The sequence below is a fragment of the Oncorhynchus kisutch genome, linkage group LG6, assembly GCF_002021735.2.
Source record: "Oncorhynchus kisutch isolate 150728-3 linkage group LG6, Okis_V2, whole genome shotgun sequence".
In the NCBI taxonomy this organism is placed as follows: Eukaryota; Metazoa; Chordata; class Actinopteri; order Salmoniformes; family Salmonidae; genus Oncorhynchus; species Oncorhynchus kisutch.
In genome coordinates this window covers 66,154,797-66,169,070 of record NC_034179.2, presented here as the reverse complement: position 1 = coordinate 66,169,070, position 14,274 = coordinate 66,154,797, and the positions used below count along the sequence as shown (strand labels likewise).

The 14,274-nt window shown below is 44.3% G+C and overlaps 1 protein-coding gene across 2 annotated transcripts in view; it reads right to left on the bottom strand.

Moving 5' to 3' along the window:
- Positions 1–14,274, bottom strand: part of rarab (retinoic acid receptor, alpha b) — a 158,466-nt gene that overhangs the window by 10,690 nt on the left and 133,502 nt on the right. For both annotated transcript variants that reach the window (XM_031827206.1, XM_020476058.2), the window contains one exon: positions 7,781–7,929. In XM_031827206.1, coding sequence (XP_031683066.1) covers positions 7,781–7,929 — 149 coding nt within the window. The remainder of the gene's footprint in view (positions 1–7,780; positions 7,930–14,274) is intronic.

Sequence of the window (14,274 nt, the reverse complement as noted above, 5' to 3'; positions counted from 1 at the left end):
GGTGTGTGTTTGATGCTTCATGGGATTTTGCTGCCCTACACAGGCCAATCAGCATCCAACACAGGCCAATCAGGATCCAACACAGGCCAATCAGCATCCAACACAGGCCAATCAGCATCCAACACAGGCCAATCAGCATCCAACACAAGTAGAGCGAGACCCTACTCCTCGAGCTACATATATCTAGGAACTGATCTAGAAAGACTAGCCTACACTCCCTAGAAAGAGAGTGCGTGAGAGATAACCTCTCAGTCCCTTAAATATGCATTACAATATCACAGCCGGCATGAAATAATCATGGCAGAAAGAGGTGAGCTAGGTGATTTCACACCGCTGCAAACACCATAGTCGTGTAACTCCCCTACCACTCTTCATGCAGTCCAGGGCTGTGGTTTTATTATGGCGTCGAAGTGTACATCCCAAAAGGCACCTCAAATAGGGTGTGACTTGGGATGCAGCCACAGGTAGGAACTCTCTCTCTCGGATTCTGCTATGGGCTGGGATGAGGGCTCTAACTTCCACGTGGCATTCAGCTTGGTAGTTGGGGTCAGATAGGAAGGATACCTCAGGCAAGAAGGTCTCTGATGGCTCAATTCCCTTAAGAGGAACCAGACCGCCACGGGCCGTGGCAGAACCAGCAGAACCAACTAGCCTTGTTCGTTCTTGTTTGTTTTCCATTTGCAGTGGAACTGGAAACAGGACTGGGTTTCAATGGCAGAGGAAACAAATGTCTAGTGACTATTGTTGTGATGCGTACTGGAGGCATTAGCATGGCTGTTTTGTGCCATCCTTTTGACTTTCTGTTTGCGGGCAGCAATGGAGAGTGAACAGAATAGAGGAGACAGCTGAAACGTGCCCGAGAAATGCACAACGTATCATCCTGCGAAGAGAGGATCGTTTCAGCCGGTTGAAAGACCAGCTTATGCGTCAGGAAGTCTCTTCCCAGGTGCTCATAATCTTTTTGAGCTTTAGAGGTATTCGTTAGCGTAGCTGTACCGTTCGTAGTCAGATTTTCCTTCCTCTGTTGAGAGGTGTACTACGCACACACAAATGCACATGCACCTACTAAATAGTTTGTCCAAAACAGTCCGTATCCTCTCGCTTGCCTTTTTGACAGCTACAGCTGTTAGTGGCCTGAAATCCCCTGGACTGAAACTCAGTAATTACAAGGCGTGAAGAATGTTCTGGCAGCAGAGGGCTGGTGCCGTGTGGTCGAAGACCGGCCTAGCGCACTGGAACTACAACCATAGCTAAACAACTACAGGAGCTAGACCTTACAGCTCTGGAACTAAAACTATACACTGTGGCTAAACTACAGGAGCTCGGGCTAACAATACTGGAACTATAGCAATATAAAAAGAGAGGGGCGGTTAGCGCTTTACAGGAGAGAAGTGCTGATGTTATTAAAGAGGACTAGAGCTGTGTTCGGATACGCGTACTAACAGCACTAATTGAGTATGTAGTATGCTTATTGGTCATAGTATGGCTATAGTTATTATGCCAAAAGTTCCCCGATGTCGTACTACATTCGTCAAAATACAAAGTATACAAGTAGTGGACACCATTTCTGTGCTTTTAGGGCCCATAATGCAACTCTTCAGAAAACGGGCGTGGTTTCACAACGTTTACAGATTGGAAGAAATGGTGGGAAATATGCTGCCGAAGTCCGACGAGAGCGGATACAAATTCATTGATTCAAGTAATTATGAAAATGTTGAGCAATGTAATAAAGCAATTCCTTTTCAAATAAGTTATGCTACACGTTATGTTGACTGACAATTTGCTAGTTACGCTATCCTGCATTACGTACTGGTATGTTAGCTAGTTACCTAACGTCAGCTGGCTACTAATAAGTGGCATAGTCGTTGTGCGTTCTTAAAACGGACATTGTTAATTCTGGCTATCTACTCCGATTTCAGAGCACTCTCGTCTGAGTGTGCCAGAGCGCAGAATAACCTAGGAATTTACGAACACTCAACACCTGTTGAATATGGCCGGTGTCAGTAAACATCAGCCAAAAAAAGTGTGATTTAAATTGTTGCCAGCAGCACAGTTACAGTCACCAACACTCTGGATAACATGTAAACAGCCTAACCAGCTCTGCTAATGAGAGTAAAATGTTCTCTCATTTATGTCTGGATGTAACTAGCAAGCTAGCTAACTTTAGCCAGTTAGCTTGGGTGCTTGGACTGCCGGTGTGAGGTCAGAACGCTAGGATCGACCCTACTCCTCAGCCAGAGCGTCCAGTGTGCACTCAAAACGCTCCGAGAGCAAAACACTACGACCGGACAGTCCGACAACGCTCTGAATTTACAAACGGAGGAGAAGATGGAAGGTCTAGGTTCAGTGAGGGATAAAGTACACATACAGATGTCGGGAACACAAACTACACTGCCCATTACACATACACATGAAAAACACACACACACACACACACACAGGTTTCAGCCAGGCAGAATGAATGCCCTGTGGAACCCATGGGTTAAGGGTCTATAAATAAAGAGTGGATGACCCGAAGAGAGAGAGATAGGAATAGAGAGCAAGAGAGAGCGAGTGATAGAGCAACAGAATGAAGAGAAACATGGGAGAAGTGTGCAGGTGGATACACAGCAAAAGAAAGATGAAAATCGAGAGATGGAAACAGAGAGAAAAAAAGAGATGCAGGAAGAGAGGAGGCTGAGACAGAGGTGAGAGAGCGAGAACCTCTTGACAGGACTATGTGGACCTATATCTGATATGGGATCCTTGATCTCTTCCTGGCCACCAGCCGACCTCTGGGAGCCTGAGATTGACCCTGGCGCGACCTGGGACAGGGGGATCTACTCACGGTACGGTGACCTTCTACCGTGGGGGGGGTCATCCCCCATGCACCACTTCACTCCACACAGTGTCCTGCCTTCCCCATCCTGTAAGCCTATTTAGCTGCACAACTAATCCTAGCCCCTGGTAACAGCCTGGAAGGGTGTGTGTGTGTGTGTATATATGTATATATATGTATGTGTATGTGTGTGTGTGTGTATGTATATATATGTATGTGTGTGTGTGTGTGTGTGTGTGTGTGTGTGTGTGTGTGTGTGTGTGTGTGTGTGTGTGTGTGTGTGAAACAGATTACTTGTGTATATGCACAGGGGTCACAGTATGCCGTGTGTATGTAACTCGGCTAAATCCTCGGCCCTAATCTATGGCAAATGGCCCAGCAACACAAGGAAAATACTCAAGGGCCAGTCAGCCCTTCCCCCTGATGAGGGGCCGAAATCTCAGTCTGTCTCACACAGTATCTAGCGGACTGACTATTGGTATGTGTGAGAGCATAATACCACTGAAGCCATGTTTGGTCTCTGTACTGAAAACTTCTTCCCTGAAGTGAACTCTGATGCCATCTATATGGATGTATGATCTCTGTGGTTATATGTAGTTGTTCAGAGTGAACTCTGATGACACCGTATGCAAGGATTTCCTTTGTGCCGTCTCAGGAATGCGGTCCGGTCTCTGGTATAAATGGAATGAAGGTCTCTAATCCTGCCCATGGGAAAAGGTTTTCTGAAAACGCTTCTCTTTTAGGCTAGCCCATAGGCCTGTGGCCTAGAGGTTCTGTTTTGTTCATGCATGTTGGATGCATTTGCAGTTTGTTTTGGCTGCGTTTCACATTATTTTGTGTCCAAAAGAATTGAATGGTAAATAAGTGTCATTTTGGAGTGGCCTTTATACATGCTAACCTCCCCTGTTATTGGCATGTGCTGGGGGTATGATCTTTGAGCGTCTGTAACTTTCTCACGCATCATTATTCACGATTCATTTTCCGTAATCACGGTAGCCTCCACATTCATGTAGAAGTGTTTAGAAACAATCGATTCTTATTTATAGTATAAGTGACTCCAGAATGACAAAGCATTATTTACCATTCATTTCTATTGGGCACAAAATAATATGAAACACAACTTAAATGAACTGCAAATGCATCCAACAAGTTTGTAGAGTCACAACGTTGATGTAGTCATTGCATGTTAGGAATATGGGACCAAATCAGAGGTCGACCGATTATGATTTTTCAACGCCGATACCGATTAAATCAGACGATTTTTTTAAATGTATGTGCAAAGGCCTCCCGGGTGGCGCAGTGGTTAAGGGCGCTGTACTGCAGCGCCAGCTGTGCCATCAGAGTCCCACAATTGGCCTAGCGTCGCCCGGGTTAGGGAGGGCTTGGTCGGTAGGGATGTCCTTGTCTCATCGCGCACCAGTGACTCCTGTGGCGGGCCGGGTGCAGTGCGCGCTAACCAAGGTTGCACGGTGTACCCGCCAACACATTGGTGCGGATGGCTTCCGGGTTGGGTGCGCGCTGTGTTAAGAAGCAGTACGGCTGGTTGGTGTGTGTATCGGAGGACGCATGACTTTCAACCTTAGTCTCTCCCGAGCCCGTACGGGAGTTGTAGCGATGAGACAAGATAGTAGCTACTACAAAAATTGGATACCACGAAATTAGGGAGAAAAAGGGGTAAAAAAAAATAAAAAAAGTGCAATAATGACAATTCCAGCAATACTGAATGAACACTTAACTTAATATAATACATCAATAAAATCAATTTAGCCTCAAATAAATAATGAAACATGTTCAATTTGGTTTAAATAACGCAAAAACAAAGGTGTTGGAGAAGAAAGTAAAATTGCAATATGTGCCATGTAAGAAAGCTAACATTTAAGTTCCTTGCTCAGAACATGAGAACATAGGAAAGCTGGTGGTGCCTCAACATGAGTCTTCAATATTCCCAGGTAAGAAGTTTTAGGTTGTAGTTATTATAGGAATTATAGGACTATTTCTCTCTATACCATTTATATTTCATATACATATGACTATTGGATGTTCTTATAGGCACTTTAGTATTGCCAGTGTAACAGTATAGCTTCCGTCCCTCTCCTCGCTCCTACCTGGGCTCGAACGAGGAACACATCGACAACAGCCACCCTCGAAGCAGCGTTGCCCATGCAGAGCAAGGGGAACAACTACTCCAAGTCTCAGAGCGAGTGACATTTGAAAAGCTATATTAGTGTGCACCTCGCTAACTAGCTAGCCATTTTACATTGGTTACACCAGCATAATCTCAGGAGTTGATAGGCTTGAGGTCATAAACAGCAGAGCTGCTGGCAAAATGCAGGAAAGTGCTGTTTGAATGAATGCTTACGAGCCTGCTGGTGCCTACCATCGCTCAGTCAGACTGCTCTATCAAATTAGACTTAATTATAACATAACAACACACAGAAATACGAGCAGTGGGTCATTAATATGGTCGAATCCGGAAACAATCATCTCAAACGAAACATTTATTATTTCAGTGAAATACGGAACCATTCCGTATTTTATCTAATGGGTGGCATCCATAAGTCTAAATACTGCTGTTACATTGCACAACCTTCAATGTTATGTCATAATTACGTAAAATTCTGGCAAATTAGTTCCAACGAGCCAGGCGGCCCAAACTGTTGCATATACCCTGACTCTGCGTGCAATGAATGCAAGAGAAGTGACAATTTCAACTGGTTAATATTGCCTGCTAACCTGGATTTCTTTTAGCTAAATATGCAGGTTTAAAAATATATACTTCTGTGTATTGATTTTAAGAAAGGCATTGATGTTTATGGTTAGGTACAGTCGTGCAATGATTGTGCTTTTTTCGCAAATGCGCTTTTGTTAAATCATCCCCTGTTTGGCGAAGTTTGCTGTCTTTGTTAGGAAGAAATAGTCTTCACACAGTTCGCAACGAGCCAGGCGGCTCAAACTGCTGAATATACCCTGACTCTGTTGCAAGAGAAGTGACAAGGAAATTCATGTTAGCAGGCAATATTAACTAAATATACAGGTTTAAAAATATATACTTGTGTATTGATTTTAAGAAAGGCATTGATGTTTATGGTTAGGTACCTTTTTTGTGAATGCGCACCGCATCGATTATATGCAACGCAGGACAACTAGTAATATCATCAACCATGTGTAGCTAACAAATTGGATGTAGTCTATCACAGTGCCATCCGTTTTGTCACCAAAGCCCCATATACTACCCACCACTGCGACCTGTATGCTCTCGTTGGCTGGCCCTCACTACATATTCGTCACAAAACCTACTGGCTCTAGGTCATCTAAGTCTTTGCTAGGTAAAGCCCCGCATTATCTCAGCTCACCGGTCACCATAGCAACACCCAACCATAGCATGCGCTCCAGCAGGTATATTTCACTGGTCATCCCCAAAGCCAACTCGATTGGCCACCTTTCCTTTCAGTTCTCTGCTGACAATGACTGGAACAAATTGCAAAATTCACTGAAGCTGGAAACGTATATCTCCCTCACTAACTTTAAGCATCAGCTGTCAGAGCAGCTTACCGATCACTGCACCTGTACACAGACCATCTGTAAACAGACCACCAACTACCTCATCCCCACATTGTTATTTATTTTTGCTCTTTTGCACCCCAGTATCTCCACTTGCACATTATCATCTGCATTTCGATCACTCCAGTTTTAATGCTAAATGCCAATATGGCCTATTTACTGCCTTACCTCCCTAATCTTACTACATTTGCACACATTGTATATAGATTTTTTCTATTGTGTTATCGACTGTAGGTTTGTTTATCCCATGTGTAACTCTGTTGTTTTTGTCGCACTGCTTGCCTTCATCTTGGCCAGGTCGCAGTTGTAAATCAGAACTTATTCTAAACTGGCCTACCTGGTTAAATAAATGTGAAATATATATTTTTTTAAATAAATAAACGTAGAATATAGCTCAGCATTTTAATACATTTATTTTATCAAGTCATTATTGCTCATCTTTATCAAAAGGTGTCAATAATTTCAGACCCAACTCTATATATACACTACGTGTGTGTGTGTGTGTGTGTGTGTGTGTGTGTGTGTGTGTCTGTGCACATGCTCATCAAGTCTGAATGCCTGTGTACATCAATAGATTATTCTGGATGTGTATGTTGATTATGGAGTGCATGAGTGTGTGTGTGTCTATATTCCTTTGCTGTTTTGACTGCTCTGTTATTAAGGATGACATCTAGGTTAAAGCCCAAACATCTGCACATTTGCAGACAGCCATTACACCCCCCCCCCCCTTCCTAATGTAAAAGCCTCCAGCTAAAAGAAAAGAAAAGTAGACCAGATACACACATCCTCCTTGGGACCCAAAAAAGAAAAACAACCAGGGGGTTGTTGATTTCAGGGGGTCTGTTGATTTCTTCCAGGAGAGATGGAAGAAGGGTTTGCCTGGGTGCAGGAGAGGACTGTATGTGTTTGTGTGCTTCATGACAGTGAGCCCTACCTAACCATCACACACACACACACACACACACAGTACACCTATGGGAGGGGGCCTGTGTAGTTGCGCTAGTTAGGCTAGCACTAACCTGTGCTTCACCGCAGTCCCAGTGGAGGGCCAATATACATTCAGATCCTGGCAACTTTCAATTATTGAGGATACTTTATATAGCATGCAGGAGCTCAATTTGGTAGCCGGAGTGTTTTCTAGGCAATACGTTTCGTAGCCGGAGTAGTCAGTCTACACAGTTACGGTGTAGAACACTGGTTTTACTCTCTCCGCAGCACTTGACTGATGTTAACGTCATTCACTGGCCTGAGAGTTCAGGCTTCCCAAGTCCTTGGGGGACAAAGCGAAAGAGAGGGCGATAGAGGCGAGGGAAGAGTAAGAACGGGCGAGCAAAAGAGGGAGGTGGAGAGAAACACAATGTGAGATGGATGGAGAGAAAAAGAGCATGGCCAGTGTCTCACCTTGCAGCCCTCGCAGGCGCTGACTCCATAGTGGTATCCCGAGGACTTGTCCGCACAAACGAAGCAGGGTTTGTAGATTCGCGGGGGAGGGGGCGGCGAGGGGGGACTGGGGACTATCTCCTCCGAGCTGGTGCTCTGGGTCTCTATAGCTGCAGAGAGAGAGAGAGAGAGAGAGAGAGAGAGAGACAGAGCGAGATTAGGTTAGTTTAATCTATAGGCCTGGGTGATCATAAAAAGACACACAACGATGCTATTACTTAACCTAAATCACCGATTAAGACGTGGTGGAAACAAGTGACAACGACACATTGCAACAAGTTGACCGTATGAAAGATTCAGTGGAACCACAGATGGTCATTGGGTCAGTAACTTGCAACACAGTTCACTTGAATAATTACCACACCTTGATGTAACTGCATGTTGCTCTGAGAGAGAGAGAGAGAGAGAGAGGATTCAAATAGATCAAAAGAGAATTGGGATGAAAGAGTGAATGGGAATATGAGAGAGAGAGAAGCACATGGTGATAAAGCAGGTGATGTTACCGCCTGTGGTGGGCCGCTCCCTAGAAAGCCTCTATAATAGCATCGCCCCGTGTGAGAGGCAACCTGCTGTGGAGAATAGGTCGAGTTGGCCCACGACCTACTTTCTGCTTCATAGAAAGCATGCACACACACACACACACACACTGGGAGTAGTGCCAGCAATAATGAATGGAGTTGTGCTTGTCACCGAGGAGGAGAGAGAGAAAGAGGCAGGAGAAATACACAAAACTGCTCCATTAAAAGAGCTCTAGAGAACACACAGCCATGTTAGCAACCATGGCTTGCCAGCCAATCAAGAGTCCTCCTAGGAGCTTCCGTGACCAATCCGGGCTCACTCAGGCATTATTGTGGCTCATCGCGGTTCACTAGGTAGCCATAGCGACCAATCACTATCCACAACGGTACAATTTCCATGATGACAATGAGCAAATGAGCTCCAACAGTAGTGTCTTATTAGAGGCTATTGCCAATGATGAATGATCACAGCAATGAATAATATCTCAGTCACGAGAGTGCATTCAAACCACATTCAAACGAGTAGTGTATTAGCTGCTAGCCTTTTAACAGCAGAAAGTAGACCATATACAGTGCCTAGTTAAAGTCTACACACACCTGGCACAGTCTTTACATTTTGTGGCCTTAAAATGTCCTCTATACGAACAAAAAATATAAATGCAACAATTTCAACCATTTTACTGAGTTACAGTTCATTTAAGGAAATCAGTCAATTTAAATAAATTAGGCCACAATCTATGGATTTCACATGACTGGGCAGGGGCGCAGTCATGGGTGGGCCTGGGAGTGCATAGGCCCACCCACTTGGGAGCCAGGCCCAGCCAATCAGATTACTTTTCCCCACAAAAGGGCTTTATTACAGACTGAAATACTCCTCAATTTCATCAGCTGTCCGGGTGGCTGGTCTCATACGATCCCACAGGTGAAGAAGTCAGATGTGGAGGTCCTGGGCGGGCGTGGTCTGCGGTTGTGAGGCCAGTTGGACATACTGCTAAATTCTCTAAAATGCCTTATGTAGAGAAGTTAACATTACATTATTTGGCAACAGCTCTGGTGGACATTCCTGCAGTCAGCATGCCAATTGCACTCTCTCTCAAAACTTGAGACATGTGTGGTGGTGTGTGACAAAACTGCACAAGGTGCACCTGTGTAAATGATCATGCAGTTTAATCCGTTTCTTGATATGCCACACCTGTCAGGTGGATGGATTATTTTGGCAAAGGAGAAATGCTCACTAACAGGGATGTAAACACATTTGTGCAACATTTGAGAGAAATAAGCTTTTGTGCATATGGAAAAATTCTGGGATCTTTTATTTCAGCTCATGAAACTTGGGAACACCACTTTACATGTTGCGTTTATATATTTTTTCTTTATAGAAAGGGATTAAATTACATTTGTTCCCATACAGAGCTACATAACTTACTTAGATCCTTTTTTTTTCCCTTTCAGAAGATGAACTAAAAAAAAACATAGATGCCTGGATTGTGTACATCTTCACACCCCAGAGTTAATACTTGATGGAAGCATGTTCTTAGCAGCCATTACACTGAATCATTTTGAATAATATTCTATCAACTTTGCACAACTCCTAGGGCAACACATGCCCATTGTTTTGCCAAAGTTGCTCAAGCTCAGTAAATCTGGTTGGGAATCATTGATGGACAGCATCAAGCAAATTTAAGTCGGGACTGAGACTAGGCCAACTATTGGAAAGCCAGTCTGGTGTTTCTTTGGCATTCAAATGTGTGTAATTATCTCGCTGAAAAATAAAACTCTATCCCAGGGTTAGGTTTTCAGAAGACTGAGGTGGGTTTTCCTTAAATTCTTTACCTGGGCTTTGCTCATTTCATATTTATTTTGATCCCGACAAACTTCCCAGTCCCTGCCAATGACAAGTATAAGCACAACATGATGCTGCCACCACAATACTTGAAAATACATAGGGCTTCACTCTGTGTTGTGTTGTATAGGATTTGACCCAAACCTTTAGTTTCGGCCAAAAGGTTTATGTATTTGCCGTGTGGCCGTTCGGTATTACTTAACGGCCTCGTTGCAAACAGAATGGATGATTTGGAGTGGATTTTTTTTTTTAAACACTGACTTCCTTCTTTTCACTTTGTCATACAGGCCAGTAATGTGGGGTGAATACAATGTTGTCGATACCTTTCCATTTTCAAGTACTGTTGTGGCAGCATCATGTTATGGGTATGCTTGTCGCCGGCAGGGACTGGGGAGTTTGTTAGGATAAAAGAAAAAGTATGAAAGGAGCAGAGCCCAAGTAAAAAGTTAGGAGGAAAACCTTCCTCAGTCCTTTGAAGAGCCAACACTGGGATATAATTTACATTTTCAGAGGGACAATTAGACACATTTTAAGACAAAAGACACACCAGAATGGCTTTCCATGAGAAGTTTAGTGTTCCTGAGCGGTCCCGTCTCAGTGCTGACTTAAATCTGCTTGAAAATCTGAGACAAGATTTGAATATTGCTGTTCATCAATGACTCCCAACCAAACTTACTGAGCTTGATCAATGGATATAGGTCACCCTAAAAGTTGTGCAAGGTTGATAGAATCTTCTTTTTTCAAAAATGATTCCCAGCTGCAATGGCTGCCAAAAGTGCTTCCATCACATATTAACTCTGGGGTGTGATGACATGCACAATCAATACATCATCATTTTTTTTTTTTTTTGTCATTTCGAAAATATTTACATAATTTTTCTATCCCTTTGAAAATGTGGAGTAGGTCGCATAGATCATTTGGAAAAATCTAAAGGAATCCCTTTGTTGAGGACATTTTAAGGCAGCAAAATGTGAAGACCGTAAGGCGTGTAGACTTTCACGAGCGACTGTATGCGTTATGAAAAGGGAAACATGTCTGCCGTGTGATGAGAAACAGTAATCTTGTGTAATCACAGTCCATCATGTAAGCTCCTCCACTTCTTGGAAGAGGGGCTTACATCATTTGGAATAATATGCGAGGGAGACCCTGAACACGCGCACACACACACAGGGTCACATACAGCTTACATACATGTACACACAACACACCTTCAACCTTTCAGAGCTCTCCTAGTGTGTGTGTGTGTGTGATGCTTAGGGGTCCGACTGAACACTGGAGTGTTAGTAAGTGCTCCATTTGTACCCCAGGACACATAGAACCTGCCAGGCAGCATGAGGACGAAAGTGGGAAAGGAACACACGCACATTGACCTGACCCAACAACACATATTTATGGCCCTAACCCACCATGTGAAAGTTGATGCATGAATCTGTTCTAGTGAGAGTGAGTGAGTGAGTGAGTGAGTGAGTGAGTGAGTGAGTGAGTGAGTGAGTGAGTGAGACTTCGTGAACAATCTTACTCGTTTCCATCACCACACTAAACCCCCACACATTCTTCTACCTTTCACTCTCATCTCTTTCACTCCCTCAACCTCCCCCTGTATCTCTCTCCAGATTCTTTCCATTCTCTCTCTACAAGCCAAACACCCTACCACCGCATTTGCTATTCCCCCTGTCCTGTCCTGTAGTCCTCCAATCCCCAGCCATGTTCCCCTCTGCCCTTTTCCCTTTGACCCCCAGCCATCTCCGGTCCACGCCCTTACCGGCTTCCCCCCCAATATTTCCTGACATAACACACATTCCAGTGTCTGCTGCCCCCACCCTCCTCTTATTTCTGCAAGCTCAGTCCACCTTCCCATCAGTGCTGGGTAGGTTCCAACAATAACACTGGTATAGGGCCTGAGGGTGGAATTCCAAAACACCTTTTACCATAAAAAAAATTGTGTGTGTGTGTGTGTGCGCGCATGTGTGGGAATATGTGTGTATGATGAGAGAGTGAGTCCGTCGGGGAGTGTGCGTGCATACTTACGGTACATCCATCCTAGCTCTACAAAGTATTATTTTCGAAAGAGACCAGATTTTCGCTGTGTGTGAGAATGAAACGAGAGGGAAAAGTAAAGAAAGGAAGACATTGGCAGAGACCGGGATAGTGTGGAAGAACACGAGAGAGAGACAAAGAGAGAGAGAGAGAGAGAGAGAGACACAGAGAGAGAGGGGATGAGGAAAAGCGACAGAGACTATCCAGGATCACTCCAGTGATCTCTGGGTTTGGACCAGATGAGGAACAGGACCGGCGGTTTAGAAAACATGGCACCACTATATTAGCTTTGGCCATCCGCTGTTTGTCCTACGGACAATTTATTCCAACATAAAAACAGGGGAGAAAACAATGCATTCACTGCCTGTTGTTGTCCTGCCAAGGCCCTTCCCCCTAGTGTCCTCGGTCGCTCTGAATAGCTCAATACAAAACATATTAAAAAAATAATTTTAAAATGATTTTAAATAAACTCGACAAATACACAATGGAAAAGCTCGGACTCTCGGGATGCTGGATTTCAGACGAGCCTAAATGCTACCAGATCACCCCGCCACTCTGTCATTCAGCACAGATCCTGAATCAGAAGTAATGAGTGTCTCCACGATACTAACTGGAAGATGCATTCAGTTTTTGACCCGAGAACAGTGCTTCAAAGTGTGTGGAGGGGGAAGTGAATCTGTTTTCCTTGCGGGTCAATTACCAATTGATTTTCCTGGAACAACTGTGAGGATTACTGACTCGGATCTACTAGACTTTTTACAGATGTCTAGATATGTAGACACTAGTCGATCACTATGATGAATGGTACCAGTTCTATATATCCCATTTGAGCCTGAGCCCCATCTACATTTTTTTTGTCTATGCTTAGCTGCGTCTTTCCAAGTATATCCACTACCAAACCAGCCGGTGTTTCCTGTGTTCAAAATAAGCCAGAGTGTCACTAAAAATACACCAGCCCCAACCGAGACAGAAAGAAGACTAGAGAGAGGAGGATGTGAAGTCTTTATCTCCTCTCCAGGCACACACACACACACAGAGGAAGCAAGTGGCGGTTGAGGCTTTCAGTGCTGTCTTTGTGCCAGCTAAGGGAGGTATTTTGGGCAGGTAGGTACACAGACAACAAAAAGGCGGCAGAAAAAGCGGGCACAGAAACAAGATGAAAGAGAGCTATGGTGAGAGATACGCTGTAGGTGAAAAAGGGGGAGTGAGAGAGGGACACACTGATCTTGTGCTGCTATGTGGAATCAAACCAACACGTTGAGGTAAAAAAAACATCAACAGACACAGGAAGTAAGACATTTCAAACACTTCCATCCTACTCTTTCCCCTTCGCAATACACTCACTCCATTTTCTCACCCCTCTCCATCTCGGATTCTCTCACACTTCTTCTCTCCCTCTCCTTCCCTCTCCCGCCTTTGCACGCAGTCTTCTTGTGGCGCGCCAGCCTCCTGTTCCCTGGAGTCCTGTCTGACCTCTTTTCTGCCAAGCTGTCCTTGTATGAGTCCTGACTCTTGTATGAGTGGCACATTTCAGGGTGAAAGAGGGACATCCTCGACTTCACTTGAAACTCTACCTGCACGCCTGGCGCTATGCCACCCAAACTGGTCCCAGACGCCATGTGTTAAATAAACCATGTGTGATAATAAACCAGGATTTTATTCGATGAAAGACAAAACCGATCAGGTCATCACTAATCAATCCTCCCAGGTAGGCGATGTACACCAGCTAGTGAGCTAGCTTCGCTAACAACTAGCCTCCGCGGGCCTTCTTGTCCTCTCAGCTAAATAGGGACATTTGAGAAGAAGCCAACAAGATGCCAAAAGGCAGTTCACCCTGATCAAGGACATGACTGGGCTATTATGAAGGGCCCAAAAGAGGGAGTGGCCATTCAGCCAAACTGACATCTACTTTAATAATCACTTCATTTGTCACATGGGCTGAATACAAACAGGTGTAGACATTACCGTGAAATGATTACTTACACCCCCCCCCCCCCCCAAAAATGTAATAAAGAAAAGTCTGAGTTGTTGGTTAAATAAGAAAATATTAGCAAAAA